This window comes from Rhipicephalus sanguineus, chromosome 10, assembly GCF_013339695.2.
Source record: "Rhipicephalus sanguineus isolate Rsan-2018 chromosome 10, BIME_Rsan_1.4, whole genome shotgun sequence".
NCBI classification, from domain to species: Eukaryota; Metazoa; Arthropoda; class Arachnida; order Ixodida; family Ixodidae; genus Rhipicephalus; species Rhipicephalus sanguineus.
In genome coordinates, this window is record NC_051185.1 from 88,062,575 (window position 1) to 88,079,367 (window position 16,793).

The following is a 16,793-nucleotide window of genomic DNA, read 5'->3' on the forward strand; positions in this document are numbered from 1 at the left end:
GAGCATCAACAAAGTGAGCAACTGCATGGGTTCGCGTGTTGCCTTACTGACGCGTAGTGGGCCCTTCGCTGATTCGCAAAATGAATAATTGTGTCGTAGTGGGCACTGCGCTACTGTACTTGCAGTAGACATACGAGGATAGTTTGGAATGGCCAATGTTACGCGCACAGACGTTTGTCTCCTTGAGACACAGTTGAGGCATGGAACTAGAACGGAAGTCAGCACTAACAATTGAGAAGACGATGCGCACGGGGCCCGAATAGGCTATCAGGTTCTATTCTTGAGGGCGAAGCACAAGCTTTCCCGGAGTTCTTGAAATTTGGCGCCAAATTATTTTACACTTATAAATGATTCTTCAAGAAATATACTGCTGATTTTCTCATCACACATTCAATATTAGAAGCATAAATGTGAGTAACATTTTTATTTTTGAATTTCGCCAGGAAATCACGGCACCTAGAAGTTTGGATTCAAGAATTTAAACGTGTTTTTTTTTTCTTTCGTATCTTGGTTCATTGCTTTAATAAAATTTCCTGAAACTTAGTCCTGTGAGTCTATGAAACTCAATGTTACTCATTACTACCGATAGAGAGTGACGTAGGCTCCAGAAGACGTAGTCAAGGTTGTGGCATCATGGCGAGCTGCGGTGGTTGTCACTTGGAGGCGTCGTCACCTGCATTTTCTTCCGCGCGCTTGTCAGGTAGCAAGGCCTATCCGCGACAAGGACATATGCTTCTGGCATTGTGAAAACGTTAGTTAACAAAATGAACAAGGAACATTTTCTTTTGGTTATTGAACCTTAAGGCTAACGCCCCAGAGTGTAATTTTATACAAATTAGTAGACAGCAATCGTAGGTATTTTAATGAAGAGGAATACCCAGCGCTGCAGCCACATTTGCAGGACATGCGCGACGCAATAGCTACACCTGCCTGGGCTCTGTTTACTGAAAAAGCGCATTCTGCCGCCCAGTTGTTGCTGCTGTTCAGATTACAATTCTCGCGACTGTTTGGTACCACAGCTTCGCGACAGCCGTTAAATGAAACGATCACCGTGCTGAACTTCATGGCGCCGTGCCATATATATGTTGGTAGCGCTCGCTTGCTCGCTTGCTTGCTTGCTTGATCCTCTTCTACTGGCTCTTACCCACAAAGGGGAATTGGCCATGAAACCGGCGGTAAACATTACATGGAAATTTAGAATTTAGACAAAAGTAATTGAATTAATCGGACTACAAGCGAGTATTGAAAATAAAATAAGCGCTCGCTCCTTCGTAGGACTCATGCCAATCGTCACCGTCGTTTTTCACAGCCCTACTGAAACGTTCTGTATTCCAATCCAATAATTTCAAATGGTCGAATAAGGAACTCGTATATTTTCCTTATATTTGACATACATTTCCGTAAGAATCTTACGGGAAAACATGGAATTATTGCTATGGCAAAAGGAACGTTTTAGTAGGGCGGTGCCGCTGAATATGTCGGGATCTCGCTGACGTTCGGCACAGGCACATACAATGGGTTAATAGTTCGTGAAGCCGGAAGGATTGCAGGATTGGCGTCGTCAGGCATGACAGATGGCAATGGTTGTCTTCGTAGTTCCAGCCTCAGCGAAAACCACAGCAGCTTTCACCAACATATACCGCAAGCAATGGTGTAACAGCGGTTGTGTATCCTCTCAACGGCAGTAGCAATTACTAGGTGGCCGCAGGCAGTGTTTCAGCAAGCACAGCTCACGCAGCTCTAGCTCATGCCTCGTGCTGGGCTGGCGATGTGGCTGCAGCGCTTAATACAGTATGTATGTTTTAAACTGCAGTATCTACATCCATTTTCACTACAGTGGCTAGGCTGACTGTACCTGCGAAGCAGCCCCAAGCCGCAGCCTCAGGTTGTGGGCAAGGACCTTCGCTGTTTTTATTGTGTTCGTATACAGCTTGTCTCACTAATGAAGTCGACACAAGAAACGTATTTTTCTACCGTACCTTCTAAAGACGAGTTATTCAGTTCTCTCCCACTCCCCGTTTGTCGGTTGACTGCTGCAGCGTAATGGGGCAGGCCAACAGGAGAGCATGGCGCGAAGAAGAAAAAACTGAAGCCGCTAAAGGCCGCTTTCCCCAAACAGTGGGCTATTGCCCCCAAAATTAACCCCACGATGGGGTCTCTCAACGCCCCCGGCTCAATATTCCGGCACAAGGGTGAGTTCTGAGCAGCGATGTCTCTACCTCCAGCAGGGTAACCAGGGCGTTCCTTCCGAGTGCAACTCGAAGCAGCGCGATCAACCATGGGAGGCAACGAGGACATAAAATCGGACGGTCCTGGCGGCCCGCAGGTGAATAATGGCGAGGACATCGCAGGAGCAACCGAGGACGCGCCGTCGAAAAGTGCCAGGGAGTCTCTGGGAAAGTCAAAATCCATGCCGGCGCTGGAACGGCCGAGCCCTCGTGATAACACACGTATCAGCCATTCTGAGTCCAACTTCGCCGCGTCGCTCAAGCTGCGCAGCATTGTGCCTGAGGAACGCGAGGTAAGGCGATTCGGTGAGGTTAAAGTGGTGCGGACACTATCGCAGCTCGTCGGCTCCGAGCACAGCTTCGTTGAGGAAGATGGCGCCGAGGGAGAGGAGGAGACCGGTGGGGCTCCGAAGGAGACACAAGTGGGAGACACGCTGTCCTCCATGGACTTTCCTAGCACCATTGGCACGGACACCAAGCTCGACGCAGAACTGCGGCAACCGCTGCACAGCGCCGAGACCGTGGGCGAGGGCAAGACGGAGGAAGCGCTGGCCGTGACGAGGCTCCAGGGTGAGGCGACGGTCGCACCGACGACCTTCGAATCCAGTGTAGGTGAGCCCCAAGTCGCTAAAGTTCTTTCCGACGCACAGCGCGAAAAGAAGCGCGCACTCGCTGATGAGGGTACGGTGTACACGTCGTTCTCCGATTCTTCGACGCCCAAGCCGGAGGCGGACCTAGCTAAGTTGCCTTTCCAGAGCGAAGGCGCCGAACAAGGGGCTGTCTTACTCGTAGCTCCCGGCACTTCGCATGCAGAGGTCGCGAAATCCATAGACGAGGAGGCGCAAAAACCATTGCCGTTCAAGACGCCTGAAGAAACAACGGTCGGTTCCGAAGTCGAAGACACCCTCGTCGAACGAGCAGGATTAGCTAAGCAAGCCGAGCTGAAGGCAACGACACGCCTCGAGACGATTGAGCCTCGGGGAGATTGGGAAGGGCCCGCTAATGAAATACCTGCAGAGGAAACGGCAGGCACTAAGCAGCCTCCGAAACGACGTGTCAGCACGCAGGTGTCTGAGAGCCAGGCATCAGAGTGGCGCCTCGTCGAACACCCCAAGGCGTATGGAGGCGAGCAGCATCAAGCGCTAGTGGCAGCTGGACGAAGCTTCGCAAACGACCGAGGAAAAGCCTACGAATGTTAGCGCGCCTACAGCAGAACTACGAATGGAATTCGACATTACCGTCGACACTAAACCACAAGTACCGGCGCACAAAAAAGAGCACATCGTAATGGAAATCAAATACCGAGAAACGCCTGAGCCTACTCCAATTACTCTCGATGTTAAAACCCATACCCCAGAATTGCAAATAAAAATTTCTGAAGTTGAAACAACCGTTCCCGGAGCAAAGGCAACCGACGTAACTAAGGATAAGGAGCCAAAGCCCCCTACTGCTGAATTGCAAGAAATCTCTGCAGAATCCAAGGAGCCAGAAAAAATTCCGCCCATCGAGATCACTTCATCTAAGCAGCCTTCTAATTTGAAAATTGCAGCCGCTCAGCCGTTCCACGATGAAGCACCCCCTAAACTGCCTGAAGCTGAACCATCGATTCCGATTCCAGCACCCGTTGAAAAGAAAATTAGACGTCGTTCTTCTGTCCTTCCACCAACATCCTCCCTTGTCCCTTGGTACAAAAGTCAGTCGCAAATCGGAGAGATCACCGAGAAGCCTGTTGCATTAGAATCGCAATCCGTCATCAGTCAGCTGGAAGCGCCCCAAGTGTCAAGGCCTGCAGGTATAGGTAGGGTCAAGGAGTCGCACTCTGAAACCGCACCGGTTCTCCAGTCATTCGCAGAGGCAGCTCCGCTTATTCCATCTCGTGAAGAGACGACGCCCCACATCGAATCATTTGCGCCTGCTGCCACTGTTGCAGATGATCAAGGACAGAAAAGAAAATATTCAGAAACTAAAATGGTTCCACAAGAAGATTTTGTCGTTGAGAAAAAGGTGTCCCAGCTTGAACCACGGCCTCCTCCATCTCTCTCAATGATAATAAGACGTCGTTCTTCAATCATGCCTCCGACAGCTGCAGTTGTTCCAGGTTATCGAAGAAAGTCTTCAGGAACACAAGGGACCAAAACCTCCGGTAAGGAACCAACTTACATCGAAACCACTCCATTTCTTGAATTCTACCCTCAAGAAGCACCACCGATACCTTCCTACGAAGAGAGAACGCCGCACACAGAAGTATATCCCCAAGAAATTGCCATAGATGCTATGAAGCGACTTTCCGAGCCTTCGGTTTCAATAGCGAACCTTGAAGAACCAATGCAAGGAGAAACCCAGCAAACGATACCGACTCCTGCACCAGCTGCCACAAAAATTCGACGACGTTCTTCTGTGGTGCCACCAACAGCCTATCTTGTTCCTTGGAACGAAAGTCAGTCTCAGCTTCAAGTCGCCATCGAGAAGCCGCTGCCGTGGAAAGCAGAAGGTGCAATCACTGATTTGCAAGCACCTGAAGTGTCAACAGCTTCAAAGATAGGCACCGCAACAGAGTCGCATATCGAAACGATGCCAGCTCTGCAATCCTACCCTCAAGAAACACCGCCGATACCTTCCTACGTCGAGAGAACGCCGCACACTGAAGTATATCCCCAACAAATAGCCACAGATGCTATGAAGCGACTTTCCGAGCCTTCGGTTTCAGTAGCAAAGCTTGAAGGACCAATGCAAGGAGAATCTCAACAAACGATACCGACTCCTGCACCAGCTGCCACAAAAATTCGACGACGTTCTTCTGTGGTGCCACCAACAGCCTATCTTGTTCCTTGGAACAAAAGTCAGTCTCAACTTGAAGCGGCCATCGAGAAGCCTCTGCCGTCGAAAGCAGAAGGTGCAATCACTGATTTGGAAGCACCTGAAGTGTCAACAGCTTCAAAGACAGGCACCGCAACAGAGTCGCATATCGAAACGATGCCAGCTCTTCAATCCTACCCTCAAGAAACACCGCCGATACCTTCCTACGTCGAGAGAACGCCGCACACAGAAGTATATCCCCAACAAATAGCCACAGATGCTATGAAACGACTTTCCGAGCCTTCGGTTTCAGTAGCAAAGCTTGAAGGACCAATGCAAGGAGAATCTCAACAAACGATACCGACTCCTGCGCCAGCTGCCACAAAAATTCGACGACGTTCTTCTGTGGTGCCCCCAACAGCCTATATTGTCCCTTGGAACAAAAGTCAGTCTCAACTTGAAGTGGCCATCGAGAAGCCTCTGCCGTGGAAAGCAGAAGGTGCAATCACTGATTTGGAAGCACCTGAAGTGTCAACAGCTTCGAAGATAGGCACCGCAACGGAGTGGCATATTGAAACGATACCAGCCCTCGAGTCACTCCCGCAAGAAGCTCCACCTCCTTCATCCTACGAAGAGACGACGCCTGGCATGGACCGGCTTGCACCCGCTTCTGTTGGCACAGAAGGTTATCGAAGGAGGTCTTCTGCTAAAAAAGGTTCTGAAAAAGAGCTGTCCGAGACAACCCCTGCTCTCGTATCATTCCCACAAGAAGCTCCGCCAATTCCATCTTACGATGAGACAACGCCCTACATAGAACCATTTGTGCCTGCTGCCATTGCTACAGATGATGGCCAGGAAAGGAAACCTTCGGAAACTAAAATGGTTCGAGAAGAAGGTGCCGTCGATGAGAAAGAGGCGTTCCAACTCGAAGCAACACCTCGTAAAGCTGACACAATCAAACTGAGACGTCGTTCTTCCGTCATGCCTCCAACAGCTGCAGTTGTTCCAGGTTATCGAAGGAAGTCTTCTGCTATAGAAGGTACTGAAAAGCAGCTGCCGTATACTGAGGCAACCCCACCCCTTGAGTCATTCCCACAGGAAGCTCCGCCTATTCCATCTAAGGTAGAGACGACGCCGTGCATAGACTCATTTGCGCCTGCTGCCATCGTTGCAGACGATCAAGGACAGAAAAGGAAAACTTCGGAAGCTAAAACGGTTCGACAAGAAGGTGCTGTCGGCGAGGAAGAGGTGTTCCAATTTGAAGCATCGCCTCGTCAAGCTGACACAATAAAAATAAGACGCCGTTCTTCAGTCATGCCTCCGACCGCTGCAGTTGTTCCAGGTTATCGAAGGAAGTCTTCAGGCACACAAGAGACCAAAACCTACGGAAAGGAACCAACGTACGTCGAAACCACTCCAGTTCTTGAATTCTACCCTCAAGAAGCACCACCGGTGAAAGTAGAACCTCCGCTACCGATACCAACTCCTGCACCAGTTGCAAAAAAAATTCGACGACGGTTCTTCTGTGGTGCCACCAACAGCCGCTCTTGTCCCTTGGAGCAAAAGTCGGTCTCAACTTCAAGTGGCCATCGAGAAGCATGTGCCGTTGAAAGCAGAAGGTGCCGTCACTGATTTGGAAGCACCTGAAGTATCAACAGCTTCAAAGATAGGCACCGCAACAGAGTCGCATATCGAAACGATACCTGCTCTTCAATTATACCCTCAAGAAACACCACCGATACCTTCCTACGAAGAGAGAACGGCGCACACAGAAGTATATCCCCAAGGAAATGCCATAGATGCTATGAAGCGACTTTCCGAGCCTTCGGTTTCAATAGCGAACCTTGAAGAACCAATGCAAGTAGAACCCCAACAAACGATACCGACTCCTGAACCAGTTGCCAAAAAAATTCGACGACGCTCTTCAGTGGTGCCACCAACAGCCTATCTTGTCCCTTGGAACAAAAGTCAGTCTCAGCTTCAAGTGGCGATCGAGAAGCATGTGCCGCTGAAAGCAGAAGGTGCGATCACTGATTTGGGAGCACCTGAAGTGTCAGTACCTTCAGAGATAGGCACCGCAACAGAGTCGCATATCGAAACGACACCAGCCCTCGAGTCACTCCCGCATGAAGCTCTGGCTCCTTCATCCTACGAAGAGCCGAAACCCCACATCGAATTATTCGCGCCTACCGATATTGTTACTTATGATCAGGAGATGAAAAGAAAAGGTTCGGAGGTTAAAATGATTCGACAAGATTATCTGCTTCAGAAAGAGGCGCCGAAAGTTGAGCCACTGCCCCTTCCTGATGCCGCGCTGAAAATGAGACGTCGTTCTTCAATTATGCCTCCAACATCAGCTGTTGTTCCTTGGCATCGAAGGGAATCTTCTGTTAAAGACGTGAAACAGGCTGCGCAAGCTAGTGGCACAACCGGGCCGAAGGCCTTAGACCAGCAAGAGACAGCACCAATGGCTTCCAGCGAGGAGATGGCCCCTTGTTTCGAAGGTTTACCGCCTGCATCTGTTGCGGCAGGAGGTAAAGCGCTCGGTGCCCCAGTGCCTCTTACGGAGTCGCGCGAATTAGAACTACGACATCGGCCATCTGTGCGAGAAGTATCCTCTGTAGTTCATGAGTGGGCTCTGGTAGAGTTAAAACCTCCGACTGGTACTGTTGTCGCGGTAAAAGGACAAACACAGCTTCATGTTTCTGATCACCAGGACGCGGAAGGACGTGTTGTACCAGCCTTCAGAACGGGCGAGTCAGTTGGGGGGCCGCTGGTTGCTGTGTCCACGACCCCCAAAAAGAAGCGCTCCGTCGGTGGCATCTTTTCGCACTCTTCGCAGCCCGATTCCGGCATGCGCTCGCGGCGGGTAAGCGAGGTTACGGGCTTGAAGTCCAAACAAGCGGCCACACAGCCGGAAGGAGCGGAAGTCACAGTAACTGTGCGTGATTACGAAGCTGACCTTGAAGAGCAGCCTTCAAGTGCTGAAACGCAGTCCTCGCAGGAAGAGGAGGAGCCTGGGACGTCAGTGAGGAAAGATAAGTCGGCACTGACTCTTTACGATGAGAAGGCACCCAATGTTGTCCTGGCGGCAAAGAAACAAGAGGGAAGATTTCCACCAGATGTAGCACATGCCAAGCCAGGTTCTATAAATCCGGAAGTGAAAGAGTCACAACCATTTGTACCGAGGCCAGATGAGACATCGTCCTTGGTCGAAATTGCACTGCCACGTGCTCCCAAGCAAGCGTCTTCCACGGTCCGAGCAGAGCAGCCGTTTTCTAGAGGGGAGTTCCTGCCGGCTACCCAGAAGAGCATAGGCGGTGAAAAAGCTGCTGAAGAATTTAAACCTGCAGACGCTATCTCGGCAATCTCTGAGCCTGAAAATTCGACCGAAGGCGTCTTCCATCTTCCTGCTGAAGATAAGTCATGGGTTTCTAGAGAAGGCGCTGAAGCGGGGGAGTCGGAGAAAGAGAGGCCCAAGTTCATATCTGGTTCCAAACCAGCCGAGGCTGCTTCCGGGCCTCCTGAGCAAGGTGTTTGCGTTACTGTGCTCTCTCCTAAACACGACGAACCCTTCAGAGTTCTTGCAGGCATGCCAGTCATCACAGAACCTACAAAATTGACGCCACATACTGGCGCTATAGAGCGAACGCATCACATTTCGGCACCTTGGGCAAGCAGATCCAGCACTGCTGCCGCGGAAGAGGCTACCAGAGGCCGTGCGGCTTGGGAAAAGGAGCTGACCAGGGCAACTGCTCTCGATCGCCGAATTGAGCGCCTCCACGAAAAAAAGACCGCGAAATACTCAGTCGTTATTAAGGATGGCCAACCAATAAGAAGCATCTCCAGTTCCTCAGACTGCACGGAGCCTGTGAAGGAAGACTTCTCAGATTTGGCCTATCAGTACGTGGCCAGTGAAGAACAGGTACTCGAGAGGATAGTCACTGTTGACGGCACCATGTCTACCAACGCGGCACCTTATCCGCCATCGGGCAAGCATCCTCCCGGAAAAGGTACTAAGGGTGGTGGTGCTTCCGGAGCTCACACCGCGTCATCGGAACCAGAGCCACCCAAGTCCGAGCAGACGGAACAACCGCCAACCGAAGGGCCTGCGTCGGAGTCGCAGTTCAAATCAGAAGAAGCAACGCCATCGACGCAACAAAGTTCGTCCTTCGAATTGGGCATTCCAGTCGAGGAGCAGAGAGAGTTTCCCATAACGAAAGATCACCAGACGGACGAAATGACGACGGATACAGGTTTCGAAGAATTTGCATCTGTACATCATGAAGACAGGGGACGCGAAGCCGAATCAAGTGCTTTGGAGTCGTCAACGGCTTTGGAAAGTGGAGAGCAACTACCTGCACTTGAATACCCTTCTGCAAGAGTTGACACGCACTCTGCTACAGATAAACCATTTAGGGGGTCTACGTCATCACGCGTCATGGACGACGGGGCAAAGCCTGAGTCTATGAAAGCGGTGCCTAAGACAAAGTCATCTGAAAAACACGACACAATGATCAAGGCAAGTCAGGTCTGGGGTCATGAACAAACTCACTTATTGACCATAGCGCCAAAGACGATCGTGCCTACGACGGAACATCAAGAACTGGAACTTAGCAGTAAGCTTCCTCAGCTAGAATATTTTCCGTCCCAGACCGCTGCCGCTGAGGAAAAACCAAAAACGAAGAGTGAGCTCACAGTGCCGGCCTTGTTACCTCAGCAGAAAATAGAAGACAAAACGCAGAGCGGAGAAATCGATCGTCAACCAAAGATGGCTGGAGCCACCGTTGCGAGAAAGGCTGAGCTTCAAAGCGCTCCAGACGAACTAGTGCGCATCAAGCCGACTTGCCCTGCACAACCAGTTATTGCAGTCGAAGAGGAAACACCGGCGCTGGACGCATTCCCCGAAAGCTTTCTACAACCAACAGTCCATGTATCCGCGCTAGAAAAGCCTCCTACGAAACTTCCCATCGACATTTATCGAACAGCAAAAGAGCATGAAGCCCTTACAACTCCGGATAAACTAAGCACTCAAGAAGAAAAGCCAACCAGTCTGAAGGCAGTAGAACACAGGCCGCCGGTCGAGTATCATGCCCCTCTGCACTTAAGAGGAACAGAATCAAAAGAGGTGCCACAAGCGCTTACCAGAAGCCAGGAGATGAAAATATATCATCAACGCGAGCTGCCCGTTTCCAAAGTCGTTCCGACGGCATCTAAAGCTTTGCTGCCTGTTACGGCGCCGGCAATGATTGAAGCACCGAGCATTCCTGCCGCTACCGCGCAAGCGGAGAAACAGCAAGATACAGCGGTACCTTTTTTCGATAAAACAGGTGGGGTCGATACGAGCCAGTCTCAACAAGCAGCTATTGTTAAAAATCTTCCATCAGAGGCACTTGATGCGCAGGTGAGACTCTCAGCACCGAAAGAACCGGAATTAGCGGATAAAAAATTGTCAACTGTGCCAATTTTAGAAGCGGCCATCACGCGACCTGTCGAAAAAGGAGCCGTGGTTACTTCTGACGCTACTGCTTCCAAGGAGTACGCCCGCCAGACTACGGCCACGGTTACTTCCACCATGCTTGTGCCATGGACCGAATCTGCGCCAGATGAGCTGCGCACGGCTCAGGGCACCGACCGAATGGCCACCGAAAGCGAGCGTGCGTCAGTCGAAGCAACGATAGGAAAACGTTCCATACCACCAGACACAGCAGTAGCAGGATCAGTTCAAGTTATGGAAGCCACAGACGGTGAATACGCGAACAGAGCCGCGTCTTTCCTAGCTACTCTTCCGACTGAAATCGCGCAGCAAATACCGCATGAAGCGCCCGATGCAACTGTAAGACCCGCCGCAGCACTCGCAATTCCCGGAGTCACGCCGCTTCTCGAACCGTATGGCGCAAAACACGCTGCCGGAGCCGAACAACAACGGACGCAAGCTGAAGTATCGCCATCTTCACTGGCCGAGCAAGCAGCAGTCGGAGAGACCGAACATAAATTCCTCGAGCCGCTGTGCACAAGGCTCGCAATTGAACACCGCACCTCGGAAGCTGGCACTGAGCAAATGAAACATGCTGCATCAAGAGTAACGGCTGTTGAGGATGAACTAACGAGACGTCATGTTCCGGAAAACAATGTTCAGGCTCTCGCAAAAAGCGAAGTTCCCGGCACATCAGTAGATGCGACTCAAAAAGAGTCAGAGTCCGTGGTCCCAATTAGCGAGCCACAGGTAACCGAAATGCCACTCACTCTCGCTGATACCGCACCCGCCGCAGGAATAGTCGAACCCGTTACCCGTGACATAAAGCTTGAAGAAGTACAATACCTGAAGACCGAGAGGGCACTTCAACAGAAGCCTCCTACTGATCTCAAATCAGTAAATGAGCAGCACATTACTGAGATGATGCACATTGCGTCAGATGTTGTGCCAAAACCAAGTCAGACAATGACACTTGTGGAACCAAGATCTCTGTCACCGACCGATCAAGCGAAGAGTCATCAAGCCTCACAGCTTATCGAGGCACCCAGCACGGAGGTAAGATCAGCTGGAGATTATAGCTCTGAGGGAGGTGCCGTTCTTGTTGGTGTCGAGGACGTGGACGAACACCACGAGTACCATGAGGAAGTGCGAGAAAAACGCTCGACTTCGATTGCCTCATTGTTGAGAGAATCGCCTGCCACAATAATGGCACACTTGAGCGTTGCTTCTTCAAAGCCGGAATCACCAGGTGAAATAGATGGTGCTGCTGTGTTGGAACCCATGTTTAAGACGTTGCGTTCGGAAGAAGAGCTGCAACAACTTTTGATGGGCGGTACGAACACTGACCTCTCTACAGTACCAGAAGAGGTAACCAAATCCTTTACTGATACCACAGAAGCGACCATCACAGGGCACATTCCAGCCTCACGTCAAGCCAGTGTCCCCGATCTTGAAATGCCCCAGAAAAAAGAGCAGGAAGCAGCAAGCTCAGAAGTGTCCGATGGTAATGCTGCCACTGACAAGCCACTTGCTGTAGCTCTTGCAGATAAGCCTCCAGGAATCGAGCACGTCGCAAAGCAAGCCGTACAACCTTCACTCCAAGGCTTCGCTCCATCCACAGTCCCTTCTTCGCACCTCGAGACGGCACTTCCTAAGGAGCCTCCAACACACGAGCACGCAGAAGAAGCAGCAGAGAGGCAAACCGAACCGGTAGTTCTAGAAAGGCATGGGAAACTCATGAAAGCGCCTGCTTCTGAAGCAGCCCCTGAGAAGCCGATTCCAACGCAACTTCCAGAAAAGCCTCCAGCATATTTACACGTTGAAGAGGCAACTGCAAGTAAAAGCGAATCAGCAGTACCCGAAACGCATGAAAAAACATTGAAAATGATCAGTTTCAAAGAAGCGCCTCAGAAGCCAGTACATGCAGAACTTCTAGAAAAGCCCCCAGCTATTGAACACATTCAAGAGCATCCTGACAGGCAAGCCGAACCGTCAGTACTAGAAAAACATGGGGAAATAGCCGAAATGCCCACTTCTGAAGGATTCCTTGCGAGTCCAGTTCCCGTGACCCTTCCAGAGAAGCCCCCAGCAATCGAACATGTAGCAGAGAAATCAGAGAGCAAAGTACCAGAACTTCTCGACAGGCATGAAGGAACCTTGGAATTGATCAGTTCCAAAGAAGCGCCTGAGAAGTCAGTTCCTGTAGCCCTACCAGAAAAGCCCCCAGCTATTGAGCACATTCAAGAGCAAGCTGGCACGCAAGCCGAACCGTCAGCTCTAGAAAAGGCTAGAGAAAAAGTTGAAATGCCCACTTCTGAAGTATTCTTTGAGAAGCCAATTCCCGTAAAAATTCCAGAGAAGCCTTCAGCAATTGAACATGTAGCAAAGAAATCCGAGACCAAAGAAGGGCCAGTAGTACTCGGGAAAACCTTGGAAGTACTCAGTCGTAGCGAAGACCTCGAGAAGACATTTCCTGCAGCAATTCCAGAAAAGTCACCAGCTATTCAGAGCATTCAAGAGGAAGTTAAGAGGGAAGCCGAACAAGCAGTACCGGAACAGCATGGCAAAATAGTCGAAATTGCCACTTCCGAACAAGTCGTTGATAAACCAATCACCACGAAAATTAGGGAAGAGCCTCCGGCCGCTGAACGTGTTGCAGAGAAAGCTTCAGAACCTCCAATGGTAGGTGTTATCCAGCCAACAGTCGAGAGTACAAAATTGTCTCTGGTCCCTTCGGTAGAAACGACTTCAGCAATAACACGAACAGAAGTGCCAGTTTCGGACACTTCTACAGAGCCTGCTGCTGTGAAAACGCCGTCCCTCATAGAAACGGACACTCGCGAGGCGCAAGTTCCGGCAGAAGTGCTGGAATCTCGCAGAAAATTCATTTCTACTGCAATCAAAGCACCGGTCGGAAAACTATCGAAACGAAAAGCTACTCTGCCGGCTTCAGAGGCTCATCCTGCTTTCGCACCAGAGCTGTCTCAAGAGGAGCCAGTACCCTCAGCTACTCCAGAAGGAACAGGATCCCTTGCCACTGCGGAAAAAGTTACGCCACATGCACAGACCATTGGTCTGAAACCAGGTTTGAAACTGACTAAAGAGCCCGGAAGTGCACTCGCGAAGAAAGAACAAGTGGTACATTTTCCTACGCCTGGACCCACTAGCGATGTAGCCTCACTCAAAATAGCAGAACCAGCACTGCGGTCGGCAGGTAATGTAGGGGAAGAAAAAATTCGAGAAGCGGCTGCAGTGGCGGAACGCGAGCCGGAGAAAGTTGACGAGGAAGAAGCTGCGCCAGCCACCGTGTCCGCGCCTGCGATACAAGTCGCCGATTCCGTAAGCGCAGTTACCGGCGGAGTACCACTACCCCGCCCGCTTGGTCAACTAGTGGCTGTGATTCCTGGTGGAACTGACGGCATGCGAGCTGATGCTCCTGGAATAACCGAGTCTGAATTGGCCATAGCCGACGCCCTCAGGGTGTCGGAGCAGGAAGCTCGCTCGAGAGACCAGCATCAACAGGCCCACGTGCAAGGAATCATCGTCGAAGCGCCTCGACACCAGCTCAAACAGCACGAAGCAGAGACCATCGCTATCGAGAACGTTGCTCGGCCGCCCCTCCTGGAACGCGAAATAGACCAGGCCCAAATATCAAGCGCCGCCCTTCCGCCGTCCGAGATCACGCCGTACGCCGAGTTCCAAAAGTCGCTCAAAGCGTCCCCGTCTACGACCTTACCGAGCGCGGCCACCGTGGCGTCGAAACGCCTGACGCCGGACTACGCAGTTACTGCGCCTGTCGCCGTATCGCCAAAAGCGCACGCGGAGATCGGCAAAGACGCGACCGAGATGGAACCGGCGTTGCAACAGCCGCTCGTCGAGAAAAGCAAGAACGAAATCCGAGAGCTGGCGGCAGCCGCGGTCGTCGTCGCGGCCGCGTCGGCCGCCGTGAACGCCGAGCAGCAGCGAGAGTTAGCTGTGCTTCGGGAAGCCTCGATCGCGGGTTCACTTATCAGTGCCGCCTCCGAAGCCTCGTGCGACGTCAGTCAGAAGATTGCCGGTGACCTCGACATGTTGCCGAGCGCCTCGCGCACCGCTCTTGTCGCAGTGCTCGCTGCCGAGCCACTAGTGGAGCCCGATATACCGAACGCCATTTGCGGGCCGCCTAGTGTCATTTCGAGCAGCGCGAGCGGGGAGAGCGTCGACAGGCTTCGGCCGGACTCAAGCCGAGATCGGTCGGAAGAGTTGCGAGTTCCGGAGCTGCTGGCGCCCGCGCTGGACGACGAAATTTCGCTGCCGCGACCGACTTCCTTCAACGTTCCCGTCATCAACATCCAGTACAACTTTCACTTCCCGCCCCCTAGTGACGCCCCCGGATCCTCCGGTCGACAGACGCAGCCAAACCCCGAACGAGCCATGGCCGCCCAAGTGCTCCGGGGAGCGCTGGCCCAGCAGGGAATGGCCGGGCACATACCAGGACACCACGTTCTCACTCCCGAGCAGGCGGCCGTCCGACAGATCACCGATCGGCTGAATGACGTCGCGCAGCACGGAACGGAGCCTTACACCGGACGTCAGAGCCCGGGCAGAGGCACCATTTTTCACCGGCTTCCCAGAAAGCCGGTACCTCCAGTACCAAGGCTTCAACCTCCCGGCGGTGACATGGCAGCGCAGGAGCGCAAGAGGCTGAGCGGGTTTCGTTTCATCGTGTGTCTGATAGCGTTCCTCATGGTGGTCTTCATCCTGCTCTACTGCCTCGGTCTTATAGGAAACAGGCGCTACTTCATGTACTACGGTTGAAGCACCGGCGCACCGCAGCATTGTCGGACGTGAAACGGCCTCGCCTCCTTGACGGCGAACCGTCGTGACACGAAGCGCCCAACATCGACGAAATGCCACCGATTGAAAAGAGTGTCGTGTACTTGAGATCAACACCGAAGACCTCGCAAGCAACGCTGCCTGAAGTTCGGAAGCACACCTGCGGCTGCTGCCCAGGAGCGTGATCAAAATCAGCTCGGAAGTCTCAAAACGTCGCCATCACACACCACGGTGCAACCCGGATGAAAGAGTGTGCTACGAAGCTGCTGCACAGAAAACCCGGTCGCAAATCATTACGACCCCCGGACCGGTGAAGAACCATCACGCCGGCAACAACGAAGTATTGACGTAATAAATCGGCACTTTGATGTGCATTATTGCGCTTCTAATTACGAGCGTGTTTTCAGTTGCACGTGGCCCTATGCGAAAACGCAGGTTACTCGAACGACTTTTAGTCCTACGCGGAGCACGAATAGCAGTCGAAGCGTAAGCTGGGTGAGCGGCCGTCGAGGACAACGTCGCAAGCATTTTTAGAGAGCTTACTGCAAGTACTGAGCAGTTTCAAGCATTGGCGTGGCTCGTTGGTAGAGTAGTCAACTCCAACTGAGAATGCCAGCGTTCGATTCCGGTGCGAAAGTCTCACGCTGTAAAATCGTTGAGCAATGGACACCCGGTTTTATGCGTTTCTAATGGGCATTGTCGGGCACTTACGCGCGCCTGTTTTTCGTTATCGTAAAATTTCAACCAGTATAATATCGCCAGCGCCATCATAAAGCACCAGCGCTGTGGTCTCTCGTTGCTTTACCACGAATATTTCCATAGTCCCAACTACCCGAATAAAGATAACAGCCTCGTGCACATAATGCTGATTTTTCTTTCAATAACGGCAAGCATTCACTGCTTGCGATAGGTCACAACGCGGATAACGATAATTTAAAATAATAAAAAACTATGATAAAAAACAATTCTGTTTAATATAGTGATCATTTACAGAAACAAATAAACACAACTTCTTTGAATTAATATTGAATTAAAACACTCCACTTGAAAGACACTATGCATTATCGTCAATTTTCTTTTAATTATTTGCGTAAAAACTAGTATTATTATTTTTTTAGTTCGGTGCCTGTATTTATTCACTTAATGAAGGAAACATAGCATAAACTCAACACAGTGCTCACACCAGATCAAAGCAGACTGAGCGAACGGCCAAGAGCACCTATTCGTCTACCTTAAGTTCATTAAGCTAAACTTGCCAGAAGCACTTAGGGCAGCAGAACATTACAATTGGACGTACATTCCATTCTAAAATGATTCTGGTATGAGCCACAATTTTCAAAAAAGTGTGAGAAAGATGAATGAAATTTTATTGTTGCAATAAATAAACAAATAACGATATTTCTTTCATTACTATTTCTTTACAGCATTTATGTATCGAAGTTCCCATCTGTTTTCTTTGTTTAGTTTTTCTGCAATAT

General features: G+C 51.1%; 1 protein-coding gene across 1 annotated transcript; it reads left to right on the forward strand.

Moving 5' to 3' along the window:
* The first annotated feature begins 2,278 nt into the window (after nucleotides 1-2,278).
* On the forward strand, nucleotides 2,279-15,297 carry LOC119406581 (titin). The gene is made up of 3 exons (XM_037673317.1): nucleotides 2,279-3,422; nucleotides 5,446-6,146; nucleotides 7,741-15,297. Exons 1-3 carry the CDS (start codon nucleotides 2,279-2,281, stop codon nucleotides 15,295-15,297), a joined length of 9,402 nt encoding a protein of 3,133 aa, XP_037529245.1.
* The last annotated feature ends 1,496 nt before the right edge of the window (nucleotides 15,298-16,793 follow it).

What these genes read in the sequence shown, in the direction of transcription:
- LOC119406581 (XM_037673317.1), top strand. Translation starts at nt 2,279, where the DNA reads ATGGGAGGCAACGAGGACATAAAATCGGACGGTCCTGGCGGCCCGCAG. An exon ending in CCGAGGAAAAGCCTACGAAT is followed by an intron (nt 3,423 to 5,445) that starts GTTAGCGCGCCT and finishes TGCCCCCAACAG; the next exon opens with CCTATATTGTCCCTTGGAAC. An exon ending in CTCCGCCTATTCCATCTAAG is followed by an intron (nt 6,147 to 7,740) that starts GTAGAGACGACG and finishes TCTGATCACCAG; the next exon opens with GACGCGGAAGGACGTGTTGT.